The sequence below is a fragment of the Barbus barbus genome (genome assembly GCF_936440315.1).
Source record: "Barbus barbus genome assembly, chromosome: 5".
Taxonomy (NCBI): Eukaryota; Metazoa; Chordata; class Actinopteri; order Cypriniformes; family Cyprinidae; genus Barbus; species Barbus barbus.
The window spans coordinates 1,532,915-1,555,000 of NC_136733.1; the positions used below are offsets into that span (position 1 = coordinate 1,532,915).

Below are 22,086 nucleotides of genomic sequence, written 5' to 3' on the forward strand. Positions count from 1 at the left end.
GTTGTGACACGTACCAGCACTTTTCCACGTCGCGCGCCCAACGGTTGAGACAGGGGAGGCTGCCCGCGCTCGTGCAAAGGCCGGGAAAAAATGGCGGCGCCCGTCTTGCGAGTGTCCACCCCTCGCTGGGAGCGGATAGTCCGGCTGCTCGTGTGTGTCTCAGGTATCCTGTTATCCCTGTACGCATTCCATGTGGAGAGGGAAAAAACCCGCGACACCAACTACCGCGCCATGTGCGACCTGAGCAGCTCCATCAGCTGCTCTAAAGTCTTCACGTCCAGGTGAGAGAGAGTGTCAAAACCTCGCGAGTTCCCTAGCTAGACAACATCTGCGGCTGCCGGGGGCGCTTCGAGCGTTCAAAAACAAGGGTTTGACCCCTGTCTGATGCTTTAGCACGTTTCAGGATGGTTCCAGAGTTTGAATGCGCTTTTGGCGATCTGAAAGTGCTGTCTAGTTAGGGAGTTCCTTAGGTTTTGACACACAGCCGCTCCGGGCCGCTGACTGACTGAAAAGGTGATAAAATAAAATATCCGTCTCACATTTATAGTCTTTTCTTGAAACGCCTTTTGGGTTGACACAAATAGAGACATAAATGTGAATTAAATAACGTAATTTTAAAGCTGCTTTTGTCTTGTGAGCAGAAACACAGTGCGATAGCAGCTAATGCTAACAGTGCTAATCAGTGAATGAGCTCAATGCCGTATACTAATATATTTTCATGTACATTTATTTTCTAATGTGCTGGACTTGATTGTGGTCTTGAGGTGAAATCAAAGGCACTCATTTATTAGCATCTTCAGCTGACAGCACCATCCCTTATGTGAGTACAACAGGCTGTTTCTTATCTGTCAGACTATTTAGTTTTCTTCGTGTTATGAATATGACATTTAACAGAGCCTTTAAATGCAGTGTAATCGTTTTATTGATGTATGAGAGGTGAGCTGGAGAAGGGAATTTATTGAGTCTGATCAGGGTTCAGCTTTGTTTTAGTAATCATTCACTAATTATTACTGAAGGATCCACCCTTACACATCATCAAACCATTAATGGAGTAATTTAGCAATATATATATAAAACAAACACACACACACACGTTTGTTTAAATATATATCCATACATTAAATGTTAATTTAAGTGTATATACTTAGTGAATATATGTAGTTAATTTAGTGTAATTAATTTAATGTATGTATATGTATTTATTATATATTTATATGTACACTAAATATGAACCTAAATCTATATATTTAGTAAATGTGTTTATATGTGTGTGTGTGTATACATTTATATATTTATAGATACACTAAATATATGAAAATATATATATTTTTTACTTATACACTATATATTAACTAGTGTGTGTAATATGTACACTAAATGTTGATTCAGTTAATTTATAATAATGTAAACAATAACAATAATAATGTAAGTTTGCAGTTTAAAGGTGCAGTTTCTGGATTGCTTTTGTTATTCAATAACCTCCCTCCCTTGATTCAGCAATAACAAGACCACTGCTTTCATGCAACTTGTTGTTGAATTAAAGCGCTTAGAGCGAAAAAAGATGTTGATATGGTTTTCAGGACAATCATGTGAAGCTCACTCACTTTCAGGAGAACTTCATTTGAAGTTTGATGGAAATCAAATCACATGCATTGCTTACTGAGATCTGATCAGCTGTCCTAAGGGATGATTTCTGATATTTTTATGCAATTCTGTCGCATATTGAGATGACGTGATACAGACGGATGTGTCTTGCAGATCTGGTATTAATAGAGTCTCCCACTTTATTTGTGAATCTGTAGGTGTGCTCACTCATCATGAAATAAATTGGACAGCATCATATATCATGCTCACTTATGTTATTACCATCACGTAGATAAAGAGGCTGTGTGTTTGCATGTTTGAGTTTTTCGAATTGCTTAAGAAAGCAGCTGATTGTGTTGTTTGCTCACAGCGGGCCGTCTGATAAAGCAGGCGGTCTGCAGGGAAAACAACCAAACTAAACTCCAGCCGGGTGAAGGTTTTTAAAGAGCATTACATAAACAGGCTTAAGGTCTCACTCTTAAAGGGAACCAACTTTTATAAGACTTTTCCGTGCAGCCGATCCGACTTCAGATAATCAGACAGCTTGAGGTGATCTTTTGCTATGGGTTTTGCCTCTAATTCGTTTGTGAATGGTCTCTCCACTGGGAAACCGCACTGTACTGGTCATTGAGTCTTGACTGCGCTGCTTTCTAAAGGTTTGTGAAAGATTTCTGAGTGTTTTCTGCCCTGTGGATGTGAGAGACGTTATTTTGTGCTGTAAAACATAAGGGAGTGTTGGTTTATATCTCATCTCAATGATTGGAGACAAACCAAACATAGAGTCGAGGTTCATGACAGCCTCTCATAACAGTAAACTGTTGTATTTAAAGTTTAGTGAAATTTAAATGCAGCACAGAAAGCTTGAAGAAATGCAAACATGCTGACGCTACAACATAGAAGAAAACAGCATTATTTTGGTGCATGTATTGGTATCAGAAATTGAATTTAGTACATCATTACAAAGAGCAACAGTCTGGTTCTGAAAGTAAATATCCCATTTATTTTATCAATAATGTTTATCAGAGTGATTTTAATATTCAGAGATCATATTTTATAAACCAAATTCCCAAAACTACATTACCCATAATCCTGCACAGAGATTTACCAATCAGTGCATTCGCTGTTAACGTAGCAATGAAAATCACATTAAAAGTGACCGTCCAATCCCATGAGTTGCTCTTCTTAACCTCTCAAACTAGTTTTATGCACACTGATTATATGCTATATATTTGGTTTATATATATTCATTCTGTTGTTTGTTTCATGTATCAATGGATTTATATTGTGCAGTTGTTCGCACATTCATTATCCTTTTAAAATCTGATTTGCATACTTCTGTTTTCTAATCAACATTGTAATGTTGTGCTTCATCTCTGATCTGGTTGGTTTAGTTGAAGGCTTTCAACTAGTTAAGGAATCTTTTGAAATGACTGTGGAGAATGAACAAGGATACATACTTATTGTTCTAGTTATTCTCTCACGGTGCTTCAATTGTTTTTTGCATGTGTTGTGAGTGCCATAGGGTAAACTTTCCCATTAAGCACACTTTCATTTTTGAGCTCAGATTATAAAAAGAAAAAATAATTTATTATCCTACTTGATGTCTTAACCAGTTGATGTGTTTGTTACTATATACCTCCTGTAATTTCAAGTCAATCAGATCATTGTGCTACGCTAACATATTACTGCACAGATATTACTGGCTTGTACTTTTACATCCATAATATTATAAATTGACAGTTTATTGCTGGTCTGTGGTTTTATAGTGCTATAATTTTTAAAGATTTCATATTATTTTAAGGTGCACTACTATGAAAATCACAGCTTCAGTGTGACATCAATAAGAAAAAGTTAAATTTCATAGAAATTGTTAATAATAGTTGTTCATATTAAAATATTTATGAACTTAATACATGACCTAGACTATTTATTTAGCCAAATCCTGTCATTTTAATAAATATTACATGAAATTTATTAAAAATTGTTGCTGGTCTATTTAAGCTCAGTGTGCTCTCTTTAAGCTTTTCCACTCTGAACGTCTGTGTAAATACTTCAGAAACAGACTTTAAACATTAACTGATGGTTGTCACTTTAAGTTAATCTTTATAAAATGTCTAATAACTTATTTTAACAGCTTTAAGATGACAAAATCGAGACATAGCTATAGTTTATGCCCAAAGATGAAAGAGGCATGTCGTCCTACTAAAGGCTGGAACACACTACACGACTTTTAAAATGTGAACAGATTTTTAAAACACCAGGCATCACACACTTAACGACTTTGTAAATAGCCCCAAAGGAAAACTGGCCATCATACACTAAACGACTGAGGATCACACGCTAGCAGACTTTAAATCCCTTCCGATCACAACAAACTCACACAGAAACGTGCGCATTGTTTGTGTTCATCCCCATGAGTTAAATGCTTTATTGGTTTGTTTTATTTTAGTTTTGAACGTGTTGCTTAGCTGAACATGGACTAGTCTTGCTGTTGCGGTGTGCTTAGATGACACTTCACTATGAATACTGATCAAATTGAATGCCTTGTTGCTTGATTTTAGTTGGCTTTGTACCTTCATATAAAACATTTTTCAATTATCCTTTAAAAAGTTTTTTTTAAATAAACAAGAATTTTTAATAAAACATGATGTGAGCTTAATGGGAACAGGGGTGTGCTTAAAATGTATCCATTAAGCACAGCCAGACTTTTTGCATTTAAGGATGTATATCTTAATCAAAATTCTTTTGTCATTTAAAATAAAATTAAATATTTTTCTGTGAGATTAATATTTTATTTTAACATAACTTTTTGTACCGATACCAATATCTTGTGCACTAAAAAATTCTCAATGTAGATTTTGGTGAGCTTAATAGATACGTTTTCCCTATATGTCTCGTAAAAGTGGAGAATTTGCATGTCTTTACTTCCTATTAAGCGTGAGTCCTCATGTTTTTGTTGTTACACTACACTTTTTTTTTTTTTTCTTTTCCATAGCAACATTTTCCCACTATAATGAACCTGTTTTGTGCAATGGAAAGTTTATTAAAGGTTCTGTCACTGTTTCAATTGGGCATTCAAAAGTCAAACAGGCTTTAATATGAATGCTCATTGGGGTAATAATGCATACTATAAACAATTGACTAACATACATTCTAAAGGAAATATGAGTGTTGTGTGGTGTTTGCTTTTGTCTGGTACCAGATCTCATTGAAGAAATGCTGTGTTCAGTTTTGCTTGTTTAGACAATTGAATTGAATGAACACACAATTAAGAAAATATCAATACAAGGATCTGAAGTTGCGATGCAGTATTGAATCATGGTTGTACTTGCATTATTATTTATGTAGCGCACATGTTTTCTGAGCAGAAATGCTTTCATTGGGAATGCTGGGACATATGGTGGAGATCGGGCATGACCTCAGGTGTTTGGCAGCATTAGATCTTTGACAAATCCATTGGCAGGAAGTTATGAAACGGAAACTACTCTCCAGTGTTGGGTTACACACCTTTTTCCTCTTCAGGGTTAGTTAATAGAAAAGGGTTCAGGCTTTTCAAACACTTAGAGGCTGATGTAGGAATCAGATTCCAGCTCTGTATTAGGGATGTCAACGATTAATCGATTAATTGTCGATAAGCGATGTAATCGATAAGAGCTATCGATGGTCGATTAAGCAGTTTCATTTTGGGGTGCACGAATTCTTAATTCATGGGCACGTAATCTTATATTTCCCCCACATGTTTACCACAGTAAGAGATGTGAAAACAGTGATTAAAACAACAATGAAATAAACCTGCGAATCTAGAGGGTGAGACAGTGAGGATTTGGGAAAAGAAACAATAAATAATATTAAATTCGTGACCATCTGGCAAAACAGGACACAATGCCGCATACAGCTTGATTTAAATGTATGCGCTCGAACGGCATGAATCCAAAAGCATGGTTGTGATGTAACATTTGCCTGCTAACCAATTATTTCTCTTATTAACAAAGCTTTGTACCTCACTTGTGAACTACAAAACTACCATCATATCACATACACAGCAGCTGCAGGTTCCTCACAGCAACCCGTCAAAATAAAAGTTATCAGGTTATAAGGTATCAGTATATATTACTATTTAGCAGTCTTAAGACTCAATGCTACTACTACTAATAAATATTAATAAATCTTTAGTTTTAAAGGAATAATCCCATTTGTTTTCTTTTTAATTTTAACAGTAAATCTCTGTTGTGATTTATCATGGATTCCCTGCATTTACGGCCATCAAATTAACACACAGTAAAATTCGAATAGTGTTTTTATTGTTCGAATAATAATTACAGACTGAATATTCGAAAGTTTGACTATTCGTGCACACCTCTAATCGCAATATATATTGCAGAAAAACAAAATATCTCACTGTGAGCTTTTTCCAATAGCATGCAGCCCTAATATGAACCGTAATTGGTAAATTTACTCATAACATTATAAATGGTGAACCATAATTGTCCATTTAGTTCTATATTTCACTGTTTAATGCTGAAATGTGTCCAGTTTTGTGACTGCCAGCCATAATTAAGGCCTAAAATATGCAATAAGATTTCCCTGCCTTTTAAGATACTTTATTTTGGCAGATTTCTTTCTTTGAAGAAAATGCATTATGAGCTCTGCCAGTAAAAAAAAATTAATCCAAGATGATTGACGAGAAATGTTAGTTATATACTTGATATTATTTTAATACTGAAAAATATAAAATGTTAATGTAATTAACCTGCAGTATTTTATCTAATATTTATGTGCTGTTTATGTATATATGCCGGAATTGGATGTGACTGGAAACTACCACATTTCTCCTTTTGTTAGTAAACAATTTATTTCAAACAATTTGGGTCAGAAATCTCCATTCGCACTGCTAAAAGGAATATGCTGCTGTCTTGATCATTGTATGATTTGATTTAGGCCAAATATTCTGTCATAACGTGCTTGTATTCCCTCGAGAAACCCAGAGCGCTTACACATGATATTAGTATTTATTTTTAGTTCCAGAGTCTCTCATGTTGTTTGATTTCTGCTACTCTACCGTTTCTCTCTGTTTGTGTTTTCATCTTCTCTGTAGATGGGGTCGAGGATTTGGACTGTTGGGAACCATTTTTGGGAACGACAGTGCAGTAAACCAGCCAAACAGTGTCTATGGAATCTTGTTTTATATCTTTCAGCTGTTACTAGGTAAGGACAGCATCGATCTGCAGATTATGATGTTCTTTCTATGGATGCACCAGAACGTATAGCAGATATAAATATCAATTTATGGCCAAAATCTTGATGATATGAGTCCGATGAACATCTTTGGTCATTGTGTGCATCATTTTTTACTGTCTATTTTGCATCAAGTTCAACTTCCGTTTTATTTCTACTTGTGATTTTCTCAACTGCTTGATTTTCTATATTGTTGCAAAATGTGAACTTTGATATGATTTGAATTGTTATAAACTTACAAGCTCTGCACAGATAAATTTGCCTTGAAGATTTTGGCTTTCGACAATTATGAAAACTGATAGTTACAATTCAGATAAAACGATTATGTTTAGTAGTTTTCAGTAGGTTGTGAAAGTGCACTACAAGTTAGTTGATCTTAATTATTTTTATTTCATGCATTTTTGTTTTATTGTTTTTATATTATTTTTTTTAAATTTAAAATATTTTAAATTTAATTTTTTGTTTCTCAGTTGAATTATATTTAAAGTTCAGCCTCTCAATCTACATGTACTACTGTGGGAATTATGTTAAAATTGAGCTGATATCATTTCTGTCTCCATCTAGGTTTATTTGTGAAACATTTGATAGTTCACATTAATTTGTGCAGTGTCTGCCATTAGCCAGAGATGAATATTAACACACATTATTTCCTGAGACGGGAGGTGAGAGCGTGTCCGGTTATAGTAGGAACATTACTGTCTGTAATCTAAAGCGGTCTCACAGGCCTCTGAATTATTACCCTCACTTGTCCTTGTCTGTCATCGCTGACGGCTGAAATCTCTTGGCATTTCAGTGCGATAAGGTACCGGTCAAACATTCACAACCTTAGTTTAACCCCACGACTCCAGACTGCGTTTGAGTTACTGCTGTATCAGTTTCTCTTATGTTTGTCATTCCCTTCGTCTGGGTTATTATTGTTAAATAAAACTATACTTGAATTATTATTATTTTTTTTCAATTTAAATAAAGCTAAAATAAAATATAAATATTAGGTGAAAAATGAGCTAAATTACAAACATTGTCTTGGCAACTAAATTGAAGCACTAGAATTACTAACTGGAAATAAAAATAAATTCACTAAACGAACACTGAAATAAATATAAAGTAATCCTAAATAGAAAAATAAATGACGACGAGTACTAAAAAATTAACTATACTTTAATATGAAAATATTAAAATAAACACTAATTCAAAATACTAATAAAAACTAGTATAGCATTTATAAATAATAGTAGCATTTAAGTTTTTTAAATATTTGTATAATTTATTATTACAATAGTAAATATAATTAGCAAAATCCCACAATTAAAACATACTAACATTACAGTAATGCACATTTGGGGGCGAAATATGCTTAACTGTCATGAAAATGATGTGGATGATAGTAAAATTATCTGTTTTGTTTTTGATGAAAGGTGATACAGAAATAGCTACAACCTGGAATGGCATAAATCTTTTGTTCTGATAATTCGGCACATTACTTTCGATCCTTATTTCTGTAATGCTAATAAAACATTTTGTTTAAATGTTGAAGCATTTATAAATAATACTTGCATTTGATGTACTACTTTTATTCTGATTTAAATGAATATTTTGTTGTTATTAGTAGTAGTAGTAGTAGAAGTGTAAGTAGAAGTAGTTTTTTAAATTACTGTATTGTAGTAATGAGAATCTCACCTTTGGGGAAAAAACCTACAATTTGGGTGAAATTTGCTTATTTGAAAAAAAGAAAAAAAATGTAAATAAAAATGTACGGAAACTAGTCAACCTCATTAATTAGTTTGACTAGTCGACCCATTCCTGCACGCATGTCTGCCTCATAATTTCCCCTTGCTTCGTTCCTCAGCAGTCATGTGGGCTTTGCTGACTCAAGGTCTTCTGTGTGTTTGGCTCTGCTGATCTGTCCTCAGGCTCATTGTGCTTGTAAAACCGGACACAGTCAAGTCTTTCTTCACACTATTGCAGTACATTTGCATAATGCCAGCGTGCAGTAGTGATGGGCGGCTGTATGCGTGGAACCGTTTTGCACTTCCTATAAACTGTTTTACATTTTACTGCACAGTTTCTTCGCTAATATCCTTATCGATGCATGAATGAATGAATGGACAGGCTGTTGACTCAGTTACTTAAATGAATGGCTGCGGTCTTTCATAAACCTAGTGAGCTGCTTTTTAAGGTGGCAATTTAAGATGGTATTGTTGCACTTCCAATGTGATATATATGGCAAATAAGATCCTATGGCGTCCGTTTTAAGCCAAGATACTACAGACAAAATCATAGTTTTTTTATTTTTTATAAACAGGTCGATTTTTAGATTTTGCTTCCATAAGTTGACGTCTTTTAAACTAGTGGACATCCAATGTAAAGATGCAAAATACACATTTAATTGTTTATTTAATTACACATAATAAGGTTTTTACTGAGGGGTTTATTTATATAACCTTCACCTTTGTTTTATTATTGAACTTATATATATATATATATATATATATATATATATATATATATATATATATATATATATATATATATATATATATATATATATATAACTGATCGCGCTTAGAACTGCATTGCATATAAATATTTAATTAAATCGTAGCATTTGTGAATTCACAAATCTGCTTAATTATGATTTTTAAATGGGTTTAATATATATATGCAGCCTTGGAGAACAGTCTAATAATGTGTTTTATGTATTCTCGTCCATGAAATGCGCCACTTCGGGTATTTTGCCAGTTAGTCGACGAATTTTTGAAAATCAAATAGTCGACTAAAATCGACGAATCGCGACAGCCCTAAACTTCACCTATTTGCATCTCTATATTTCAATTACCATATTTATCTTTAAAAAGTTTTTTTCTCCACTTCAGCAGCACTTACACCAAACTTAGTAGTTTTATTCCTATCTATATTCTGAAGGTTTTACTGGGTTTGTTTATATTTAATTCACACTGATTTACGTAACATTTTATTCCTTAAAAACATTTTTAACAAAATGAGACCAGAATTTTGAGTTTATCCAATGTTCAGATTTCTATTCTGGAATTTTATGCAAATTAGTGCATCTTTAATTACATGATGCCTCATTTGCAAATTTAAGCATAACATTTCAGATAAACTTGTAATGCAAAACTGTTTGTTTAATGTACTGTGGTCTATCAACTGGGAAAGTATGGTGATATCTATTAGTTAAAGTTACCCTGTTCACCTTTAACGATTTAATACTTTAACAGTAATAGGACCCTATGAAAGCAGAAGCAGAACTCTTCATCTGTGCTGACGCCTTGCTGCTTCTGCGGGACACTAAACACCGTCGAGTCGCGGCAGCACGACTCATGTTGTTTCCACCAGCGTAGCAATTTTTTTTCATCAATAATTGATGGATGTCTAAAATATAAAGATAAGGAGAAGCCTAAAACAGGCCCGAGGCCCGGCCCGCGTCTGAACTATGATGTTAAAATTGGCCCGAATCCCGGCCCTAGGGACATAAAAAAGTAGGAGCCCGACTTTAAATTAAATTTAAAATAATAATAATAATAATTGGGGGCTAAAAGTGTGTTGTAATGCAAGCGTTACTGAACATGTACCGAGTAAAATATTACTGAAAATTGATTAGTAATGCCTTACACTACTGCCTTACAGCAAATAGTAATACGTTACTGTAATGCATTACTTTTGTAACGCCTTACTCCCAACATTGCTTAAAGACTATATAACTTTCTCATCCTCGTGCACTAAAAACGTTGAATAGATGCATTTCTTTATGCATGAAATATTTGAATATAAATTTGTTGTTAATGAGTTGTTAATTGCAGATATACCATAGTTCTGTCATAATTCTGTTAAACCATTTCTGTTACAAAGTATTGTGGTGCCTTACACAAAAAATAAAAAACATTTGAAGAGTCAGGACTGATGTTTGCTATAGTTAGGCCAGAGCTACTAAAATATCAGTTTAATCAGTGAATCTTAGATTTTGTATTCTCCTGGGTGCACAAACTGCAGATTATATGAAAATTATAATATAAAAATATGAATTTATCGGCATCGGCCATGAGAAGGACCTAATTATCGGTTATCGGTCAATTTTTCATATCGTGCATCCCTAATATATATATATATATATATATATATATATATATATATATATATATATATATATATATATATATATATATATATATAAACGGTCTTTAAAGGCCGCACTAGGTCTAGCCTTGAACCAACAGACACTTGATGTTTCTAATTTCTGAAACCACTCATTTGTTATTTTTCTCCATGACCCAAATCTCAGATAGTTCTGTCCTTGTCTGCACCGTTGTGTGATCTGTTTGTCCTGCTCTGCCCTAATGAAATTTCACGACTATGAATAGCAAGACTGTGCTAGCGTGTGTGTTGAATGCCCTCTGTTCTTGAGAAATGCTCCCTCTTCTGAAGTCTGAAGAAAATCTGCATTATCGGCATTATAATTGTAGCAAATATTATTGATCCATAATTGCTGCATGTAAAGGTTTACTAATAAGCCAATTTTACTGAACTGTCTTGCTATTAGATATTAGGCCTACATATTAGACAACCTTAACATTAGCTATCTATTATATTCAGAAATTTCATTAAAGGGGTGGTTGCCTCTTTTTCCTTCTAGACTTGATTGTGTTTATGGGGTGCAGTCTAACATGTTAATGCTTTGTTTTTGAAAAAAACGCATTATTTTTCACATAATTTACCTTTATTCCACTGTCCCTAAACGAGCTGATCATTTCCTGGTTTTATGAAGCCCCTCCCTCAGAAATATGTGATTGACTCTGATTGGTTAGCTGGCCAGGGTGTTGTGATTGGCTAAACCGCCTCTAGTGCGCGTCTGAACATCCCGCCCCTCAGCAAAGCAGCATGCGCTCTGGTGTTGTATTGTAAACAATAGCGTCCTCTATTTTTGCTTTTTTTGCAATTTGAGCCCGATTGAGACAGAGAATATTAGTGAAGAGGATCGCGCAGCACCTGTGCAAGCACCGCTCTTAATGGTAGCCCCATGTTTTTTGTTTGTTGTGGACTCATACTTTTAGATATGCTGTTATTTGTAAATGCTACTATGTACTTTTAATATACGGTTTTATTCTGATTAAAACTTTAATACAGTACGGCAACCGCACGAGCGTCCATGTATAACGCTTCTTATAGCTATGTGAAAATAAGTGTATTCACTGAGCTAATGATCTGAATGAGAGAGAGAGAGAGAGGGAGATGCAGAGCAGGGCGACGCGAGGAACAGTAAAGAACCGCTGCTTTAAAAACACATGATTTTGAAATTTGTTAATCCATTAGAATCGTTAGAAGACCAAATCACGATTCATATATGAATAGATTTTTACGTGCACCCCTAGTTTTCTCTTCTCTAGAGAGGGTGCTCGCTGCAGAGCCAAATGGGAGGAGCTGGAGCTCTAGCTCCCCCTCGCTGGAGGTAATGGGTGGAGATAGACACCTAACCACACCCTAACCCTATCACTAAACATAACCTGAACCTCCAGAGCGGGGGAGCTGGAGGTCATTTGGCTCTGCAGTGAGCAATACTTGCTTCTCTAAAGCAGTGCATCATGGTTTATCTGGGTTCGTGGCGTATCAGACCCGGGAAGTAGCTCGTTGTAGTCCCTACGAGCTGTTTTTGTAGGCATTAAACTGCCATAATTTTAAAAGATATCTCCTTTTTTATTGAATTTTCAGTTTATGCTCAAACAGCAACATTACATACTAATAAACCACCCCTTGAATAGATATTTTTATAAAGGTTTCACCTAGAAAAATATCAAATATTGAACAAAAGGATGAACAATATTCATATAGTTGATTTTGTAATGTTGTAAGAAGTATATTGTTTATTATTATTATTATTATACAATGCTAAGAAATATTAAAAAACTATAGTTTTTTATTGTTGAATGGCACTAAAAGAGTACCATCATGTCTGAAGTGTATTCATGTATATTTGATGCAGTTGCTGCATTAGTGAACTCTTGGCAGTGCTTTTGTTGTCGGTTGTTGTTCTTCAGTGCATTAACCCCTCTCTGTGCATGCGTGTGTGTGTGTGTGTGTGTGTGTGTGTGTGTGTACGCAGGTTTAACGGCCAGTGCGATGGCTGCTCTAATTCTCATGACCACCTCCATCGCGTCAGTGATGGGCTCCCTCTACCTGGGCTACATCCTCTACTTTGTCCTTAAGGACTTCTGCGTCATCTGCATCACTACATATGCACTGAACTTCATCCTGTTTGTGCTCAACTACAAGCGACTGGTTTACTTGAACGAGGCCTGGAAGCAGCAGCTCCAAGCGAAGCAGGACTAGAGACACAAAAAAACAACAACAAAAGTATAGAAGGATAACAAATCATCCAACACGTGGGGAAAATGTGACCTCTTGCCACCAGGAGACCTTGCTTCCAAACAAATGTTCATTCTGTTGTGTGTGTAAAACGAAACAAAAAATTAAACACGGAAAGAAAACATGTATCATTAGGGGCCACAGATCACAGGTTTATTGCATTGCAAGGAAGGATTGGAAGACAGAAACACAAATCTTTGTCCGCTTTGATTTCTCGTTGGTTTTCTTTGTTCCCTGAGATGAAAATGAGGTTTGCGCTTTGATCGATCGAGAGAGAGCAGTCAGGAAGCACTTCGGAAGAGGGTGTCCTTTCCCTGAGGAATAAAATAATGGAGAAAACAATGTGAGAAATTCTGTTTACTTGAATCCACTGGGAAAGTCATTGCTCTTTGGGAGCAGCTGATTCCAGCGGGACTGAATTTAAGGGTTTATAAAGGGTAAACACGAATGATCACGAGGCTAATGTACCGCTCGCAGAGATGATTCTACAAAAATGTCGGATTACAATTGAAAACGACAAATACAGTGTAATTTTTTTTATGTTTACAGATTTTTTTTGTTTTTTAACTATTGTTTTGGAAGAGGACCACTCATAAAACATGGAAGAATGTGAGCTGTATGTGTGTAGATCAGATTTGTCTGTGACTACTTTTTTTATTATTCGTTTGTTTTGCAGTTCTGTAAATAGCTGCCGCAAAGCAATATTCCAGACTAGTTTGTGTTTTACCGTTGAAACATTAAAAAGTCCCAATCTACGGCATGTCCGTCACTTCCAATGAGTTTTTTCAACAGCGAGTGTGCGGGTTATTCTTTGTGCAAGTGTTTTAGCGTTTTACTCATCCTAACGTGTTGGAATTACTGTAATTGAGATGTTGTAATGTTGTTAGATTCAAGAATTATTTATTTCTCCATCAGCGCTCATAACATCAAATCGGGGTTTGGTTTTAAAGGAATACTTAGCTAAAAAGGAAAATTGCTCACCTTCAGGCCATCCAAGATGTAGATGTTTTCTTCATCAGATTTGGAGAAATGCGTCATTCTATCACTTGCTCAGCAATGGATGCTCTGCAGTGAATGGGTGCCGTCAGAATGAGAGTCTAAACAGCTGATAAAAACATCCAAAAGCTGTATGTTTGTAAAAATCAAATCCATCATCAAGACATTTTTATTTTTGAGCTTTTGTGTTCTCCAGATGTTAACTGATGGACTGGAGTGGTGTGGATTATTGTGATGTTTTTATCAGCTGTTTGGACTCTCAATCTGACGGCACCCATTCACTGCAGAGCATCCATTGCTGAGCAAGTGATGAAATGCTACATTTCTCCAAGAAAGAAACAAACTTGTTAATAAACTCATCAGAAACTCATAATTTTGGTAATTCCAACAAATTCAGATTGAAAAGATAATTTGGGATGTTTTCAGTGTGTTCCGACATCAACTTTAGACTACTTTTTTTATTATTGGTTTCATAAGTGCACTAATGTTCCTTATAGAAGTAAATAGAGAGGTTTTGCCCTCTCCCAGGTTTCCATTCTTCGTGGTTGAATTGTTTAGGTTTATATTGTCATTGTCACGCTCATCATACTCAAAGCTACAGTTTCTTTTTTTTGTTTAGTTGGTGATTTTCACCTGAATATTTTGAGACGTCACATGACCAGCGTCTACTGTACTACTGTAATGTAATTTCCCCCACTTCTGTTACCCAGAAACCCCTCAACCTGCTATTGCCTTAACCTTCCCATGAAATTACAAGTACCCACAGCTCTTGATCCCCTTCACCTCTACCTCTCAGTGTTTGTCTCTAGCTGTTTTGATGTCGACGGATGCAACAGAAAAGTCAAAACCTGACAGTTTAGGCCATCTTTAAGTCAAAATGCATCAGATCTTTCAGTGTATGCGTTTAGATCCACAATATTACTGATAAACTGAAAAATAAAGGTTATTGATGGTTTCTTAAAGAACTTTTAACATTCCATTCCACTAAAGGTTCTTCATAGTCTGAAAAGTTTCTCCCACTAAGAAAAAAATTATTGAAAGGTTCTTTGGGGAACCAAAAATGGTTCTTCTATGGAATTGCTGTGAACCTTTATTTTTAAGAGTTTGTTTTATATCAGCACTTCCACTGTTGTGTTAGACATTGAAAGTCATTATTTTGCTACAACTATCCAATCCAGTATTGCATGAGTCAAACTACTACTCGTACTCAATTTTCTGGTGATGTTGAGCTAATTTCAGTCTTCGAATGGCCATCAGGTGTGCTTTGTGTAGAGGATAGCAGCTACTAGAACGAGGAAATGTGATGCGTTGTTAAAGTCAAGAGAAACGAATTGAACTGGTGTAGTGAACATGAAACGACGTGAATGAACGCGATTGATCTACAGACTGTTGGCGTCAATTGTTCAGTTGACAAAACACTGAAAAGACGTTGTTTACTGGAAAACATTAAACATGAATCTGTAAGTTTGCCCCTCACAGTTAAGAAATGGTTTCTACTCAAACTAAACTCTATTGGAGATTTTAAGTGAATCCTTTAATGGTTGAATTTATTGACCTTTCTTTAGTTGATGATGCGTTTGTGAAGCACAACCTGTGGTTGCTGTCTTTGTGTGGCTGAACTCGGATCTTCGTAACGTGTTTTCAGCCAAGCTTGCCAACAAATCGAAAGTTTCGCAGCTCAATTCTACAGGAGTTGATGTGATTTGTACATTAGTTTCGTGCGAGTTCTGTTGGTTTATATATTTCACACAGACTAATTATGATGCCAGAAAGGTAATTCTTCAATTAAACTCAACATGAAACCCTTTTTACTTCAGAAATGTGATGCTTTTCAGAGTGCAACTGGATATTTATTGTGAAAAGGTTCGATTGTGTAAATATTTAACCTAAGCAACATGATCTTAAAAGTCATTTTATGTGTACCAAGTTTTTCAAGTATTACAAGAAAATTGTAATGTGAATTGTTAAAGAGTAGGAAGGTGTTGACTGCAAAAATAATTTTATTACTCAGTATTTTTGTCTTGTTTTCCAGTACAAATATCTGAACTTAAATCAAGATACATTTACTAAAAGCAACATGACATAAGATATTGTTTTCAAGTCATTTTCTGAAAAAGTGTATCAAAATTAAATATTTGAATTGTTTATTTTTCTGATCCCATTGGCAGGTATTTGTCTTGATTTAAGCAATCTCATATAATTTTGGTACTTTGTTCAGAAAACAAGCCTCCTTTTGCTTCCAATTCTTAATACGGTATATCTAGATTTAAATGCATCATGAAATTAAGACAAAATGAGACCCAATGTTTTATTGCATATTCAATTTATATCCAATTCACATGACAAGGAATGACAAGATCCCCCCCAAAATAATGAAAAAGGGTTGCCTTCACATTAAATCCATTAAAAGTGCCTTCTGTATGTCCACTGGGCCTTAGTTTGGAGTAACTTTGCAGCCTCGATTCGAAGCGGTTTGGTTAAGTCTGTCTGCTTGCCTCTATATGGGTAAGTTAAGACCGAGATTGGTGACCACTTTAATATCTGCGGTGTTATTGTCTCATAACCTTTTAAAATGCAAAAACTGTTTCTCACAAAGCGGTTTGGTTGTTCCTTCACTCATCTTGAATTATTTATTAGTTTAGACTTATATATTTTCTGCAAACACCACATCTGTCCTGAGAATCGTACAATGTGAGTTTCTGTTAGTAAATAGCATGGTTTATTTTTTATTTCCTGATGTAATTATCGAGGTCTTGATGACGACGAGCCCCTGTAGATGTACAGACTGTTAACGATCTAGCTATTTTAGTAGATAAACGGATGGATTGGAGAGTTCACGTTTGGCCTCGGTTTTTTTATTTCCAATCATACCTTTTTGGGGTATTTTGTTTTTTTTTGTGGAGAATAAACTGTGTTTCGGGTTTGCTTCTGTATTTGCCAAATATAAGTAAAAAAATGCTGTATTTTCTTACATGGATGAGGTGTTTGGGAGAAGGACGTCGGAGGAATTCTGTGTCTGGGAATCAGCTGGAGGAGACACCGCAGTGAACATGAACGAGTGTCGTTGAGTGGATTTGATCTGCCATTAAAACATTCCCCCAGACCTCTCTGAGCCCTTCTGTCCTTTGACCTCTGACCTCATGAGAGAAACCATAGACTATATTGTGTTGAGAACTGACCTAGGCTGTGTTTGGAATAACATACTACGCTATTATTCTTCTCACAGCACTATTTATGAAGTATGCATAATGCAGAATAAAAATGTTTTCAACCACTACAATATGGAAATACCTTTACCTTCTGACTGCACTGCAAAAAAATATGTTTTTATTTTTCTTGTGCAAATATTTAGATCCTTAAAATAATATATATTATTGATCTAAGAAGCCTTGTTTTCTGATAAATTGATGAGAAGTTCATTTATGATTAAAACCAGAACAAATATCTGGCATTGGGCCCAGAAAAGTCCACTTAACACAAATGGAAAGGCTTTAATTCCCCATTGACAGATATTTGTTCTTGTAAGCATAGACTCACTTAATTGTGTTCAGTTTCTCAGAAACCAAGACTTGGTATCTTCATTTTGCATCGCCAGTAAATCTATCTTAATTTAAGGATCTTTAGATATTTGTACTGGAAATTAAGACAAAAATGCACTACATTTAATGCCACGACTTTATGAATTTAAGACTTTCTGCTCCGATTTAAGGCTGTAATATGTGAAAGGGTGAATTAAGACGTGCAGAAACTGCTGCCAAAATCAAGACATTTTCACACAAAACTGAATTGTGAAAATGCAAAATCATTTTTCCCAAGACACAACATGCTGAGGTCATGTGACAACAGTGTAGCATACTAGTATTTGGAACATTTATCACTGCATACTTTCACATTTGAACACAACATACACTGTAGAGCTGCACAACTCGGCAGAAGTATCAAAACTCAATTAGCAGAAATGACAAACGTCACTTCCAGCATTTCATTTAGTTCTATTCCAGTCTCTTTGCAGTGTTTTCTTCAGCAGCACTGTAACCGATCATATATGAATGCAGTACAAATATCTAAATATTCCTAAATCAAGATTTAAGATGCATAATAAGCAGTCTTTTTCTGAGTAACTGATCAAGTTTTTTCTGTCATGCTGCCAAGCAGATGCCGTGAACAGTTCTTATCCTGATGTAGATGTGTAGCTTATGATATCAAGGAAGTCTATGAGATTCGCTTACATTCTTCAATATTCTACAAAAATGTCTCTTATCCTTGTCATTTTTGTGTAGGCTTAACAGTGAATATTGCATTATAAGTGATTCGGTCTCACTAGTTTACCAAGTCTTGTGTTTATGCTTTTGAAGCAGTATTTTTACATCTATCACCGTGTGATGCCTCGTCTCATTTTTCATCCGTCTACTAATTAAACTTTCTTTCTAGACTTCGTTCTAAAACTAGCATGCAGTAAAGCTATTTCCATGGTAACAATGTACAGCAACAACGCATCACAGCACTTTATGTAATAAAACACATGCTGTACTAACAGCTGGAGACTTTCTGGAAAATAACAAATGCTTGATTTTTTTTGATGCACCCATCATCCCGTCTTCTTCAGTAGATGCAAAGTTTAGAAAACCGCAAGCAAGTACAACATTTAACAGCATATTAAACGCTTCCTCCAGTGAAAAAGTCCATCTCCTGTTGTCTCTCACATCAAAATCCAGCCACATATTTTAAGAGCTGTTTTGGCTTGTAAACGGTGCTTGATCTGTGCAGATTTCTCTCCTGATTCAGACCAGAACACTTTTTCCACTGAAGTCTTAATGATGGATTTGTTTCAGCTTTTGTCTTCTCCAGATGTTAACTGATGGACTGGAGTGGTGTGGATTATTGTGATGTTTTTATCAGCTGTTTGGACTCTCATTCTGACGGCACCCATTCACTGCAGAGCTAAATTTCTCCAAATCTGATGAAGAAACAAACTCATCCTAATCTTTGATGGCCTGAGGTTGAAGATATTTTAATTTTTGTGTGAACTGTCCCTTTAACTGTAAACTTAAATGATCATGCTTACTATCTATATCCCATGTTTGTCTGCTACCTTTACTACTTCTTAAGCACTTTGAGATGTTTATTCTTGTAAAGTGTGGCCTAAATGCATCTGAACTGAATGTAGGAAACAGATGAGATGTGCTGAAACATCCAGTGTGTGTTTCAGGCAAAAGCTGTGATGATAATAACACGAGCATTAATGAGTCTCAGGTCTGATGTCGTGGAATGTCGTTTATTTCGATGACATCGCTGAGGAATGTCTGGAATGTCCACAAATACAAAGGATTCATTCAATTGCTTATGATGAAGTAATTAAAGTACACTCTGCTGTCGTAAAAAAAATCAACATCACTGGTCACTCACACACAGAGATGAAACTAAACACTTTTGGTCATGACTGGAGCCAATTATTACAAGAAGATTAAAATTCATAGAAAATGACTGTATATAATAAAGTACTGCCAGTGAAATACACAGTGGCCTGATGGGTAACATGTGGATGAGTAGAAACCTGATAAACATAAACACATCCGGATCACATTTAACCTCAAAAAAACGAACAAAAAAAATTATATTTATTTTTGTATATTTACTTTGACCTCAAGTTCTTGTTTTATTAAATCTGTTTTTTCCCCTTATTATTTTCAATGATGATCATTATTAAATTCTCATTAGATGCTTTTTTTTTAAACTGTAATGTAATTTTATTTATTTTTTAATCTACATCTGCATTAAGGTAGTATAACAAATATTACCATGATATATAAATAATTCACAGTTTGAAGTTGTTTTTCCTCAAATTCTTGTATTAAATATGGATATTTTTCTCATTATTTTCAATGATGATCCTTGTTAGAGTCTCATTAGATATTGCTATTACTGTAATGCAGCTATTTTTAAAATATAAATCAGCATGAAGGCAATATAATAAACATCACCATAATATAATAATATTTGAATAATATAATTATCTCAATGATCCTTATTAGATATGATTACTGTTATGTAATTACTACTATACAAATCTGCATTAAGGAAGTACAAAAAATATTACCAAGATATGTAAATACCATTTAAATAATGTGTTTTTGCGTTACTGTAATGAATTTGGGGACAAATGTGTCTTAATTGTAATGTAAATAATAATAATGCAAAATGATGCAGTTGCTGGTCCTACATTTTTCTTATCATCTGTTTATTTCTTTTGAGGTGAAAGATGAGCCGGACACGCTCTTGATAGTTTTCATGAGATTCACTCATCTGAATATCATTGCAAACACCAGAAAAAGGCACATTAAAGGAAAAATATTCCTGTTCCAGTTTAATAGTGTTACTGTGATTTAAAAGCAATTCAAAACATGGACTTCAGCAATCAAAACGATCTAAAAAATTGAGTGTCTTTACAAAGAACAAACAGCACATGGATTCCTGACACAATCACACTGTTAAAAACAGATCTGTCTTTCTCCCACAGGTGTTATTGTCATGGTGTAGCACATATAAGGCATTTTGACCTGGTCATCCTGCACAGGAAGCAGCTAATCCGGCTCACTGGCAGGGATACCTGGCCCAGGTGGGCAGCACACCGGTCTCATTGGCGATCCTCCAGTATCGCTCTCGCAGCAGAAACGCTCCGGCTTTGGGCTGCCGCTGTCGAGTGAAGATTCCCTTCTTATTCCCAACCACTCGAGTGATAGCTGGAGACAGAGAGAGATTAATGCATGATTCCCTTCAAGAAATAGTTCACAGAAATTAAAATGTCCTCACTCTCAGTCCATCCAAGATTAGGATGAGTTTGTTTCTTCATCAGATTTGGAGAAATGTAGCATTACATCACTTGCTCATCAATGGAAGCTCTGCAGTGAATGGGTGCCGTCAGAATGAGTGTCTAAACAGCTGATGTTTGATGATTGTGCTGTTTGGACTCTCATTCTGACGGCACCCATTCACTGCAGAGCATCCATTGCTGAGCAAGTGATGTAATGCTACATTTCTCCAAATCTGATGAAGAAACCATCTACATCTTGGATGGCCTGAGGGTGAGCACATCTTCAGCACATTTTCATGTTTGCACGAACAACTCCTTTAAACTTCAAAAATATGAGTTTTATCTATTAATTAGAGCAGAAAATGTGCAAATAAAGTCTGCAGATTCCATCCTGGTAACTGAGGATCCGTCTGACATGGTTTCATACTCTTATCTAAAGCATGCATGAGTGAACAGTATGCTAGTTAATATGTGCTCCAGAAAAACCTGTTGAGAGCAAAGGAAAAGGCTGCGGTTGTTTCCTACTTTGAGCCGTCATGAAGTCGGCGAAGTTCCAGATCAGTTCTCCAATCACAAACTCCTTCCTCTTCTGGTCGAACACGTTGTGGTAGTTCTGCAGGACCGTCTTTTGATACTCCTCTGTGAACATCATGGGTGGATCCTGCAGGACAACAAACACGTCAGGTTCACTTCTTCCCACAGCTGTCACACAAAGTAAACACAAAACTTCAACAGCTGTAAATATTTTCGCCAACCATACTGTTTTTTGCCAACTCTATTTAAAATTGCGTAATTTGGTTAAAAATAGGGATGCCTGATACTGATAGCTCTAAAAAAATTTCTGAATTTTTACAACTCTTGTCTAGACCATTTACAAATGTTAAATATTAAAATAAAATGTTTAGGTTACCGCTGCATCTTTCTGAAAACAAATGCAGCGATTGAATATAGTTTATTTATAGTTATTTTCAAATCTTCAATGTACTGTCATTATAAAAGAACTTCATTGTTGTTTATATAATTCTAACAAATAAGTTCTTGTTAAAAACTAACCAATATTAAAAATAATTTGCTAATAATTTCTG

The 22,086-nt window shown here is 35.2% G+C and overlaps 2 protein-coding genes across 2 annotated transcripts in view; one reads left to right on the forward strand and one right to left on the reverse strand.

Annotated features, from left to right (window-relative positions):
* vkorc1l1 (vitamin K epoxide reductase complex, subunit 1-like 1) lies at positions 1-13,949 on the forward strand. Its single transcript, XM_079417627.1, has 3 exons — positions 1-281; positions 6,680-6,789; positions 12,932-13,949. Exons 1-3 carry the CDS (start codon positions 91-93, stop codon positions 13,156-13,158), a joined length of 528 nt encoding a protein of 175 aa, XP_079273753.1. The 5' UTR covers positions 1-90; the 3' UTR covers positions 13,159-13,949.
* LOC306870381 (beta-glucuronidase-like) overlaps positions 13,218-22,086 on the reverse strand; it is a 22,385-nt gene continuing 13,516 nt past the window's right edge. Inside the window, exons 11-13 of the mRNA XM_079417618.1 lie at positions 21,527-21,662; positions 20,820-20,930; positions 13,218-13,508 (exon numbers count right to left, since the gene is read on the reverse strand). Of these exons, the coding sequence (XP_079273744.1) occupies positions 13,348-13,508; positions 20,820-20,930; positions 21,527-21,662 (408 nt within the window). The 3' untranslated portion in view covers positions 13,218-13,347. The remainder of the gene's footprint in view (positions 13,509-20,819; positions 20,931-21,526; positions 21,663-22,086) is intronic.

Excerpts from the sequence above, each read along its gene's own strand:
- vkorc1l1 (XM_079417627.1), top strand. The coding sequence starts at position 91 with ATGGCGGCGCCCGTCTTGCGAGTGTCCACCCCTCGCTGGGAGCGGATA. Across the intron at positions 282-6,679 it reads TCTAAAGTCTTCACGTCCAG|ATGGGGTCGAGGATTTGGAC; the intron begins GTGAGAGAGAGT and ends TCTTCTCTGTAG. Across the intron at positions 6,790-12,931 it reads TATCTTTCAGCTGTTACTAG|GTTTAACGGCCAGTGCGATG; the intron begins GTAAGGACAGCA and ends GTGTGTACGCAG.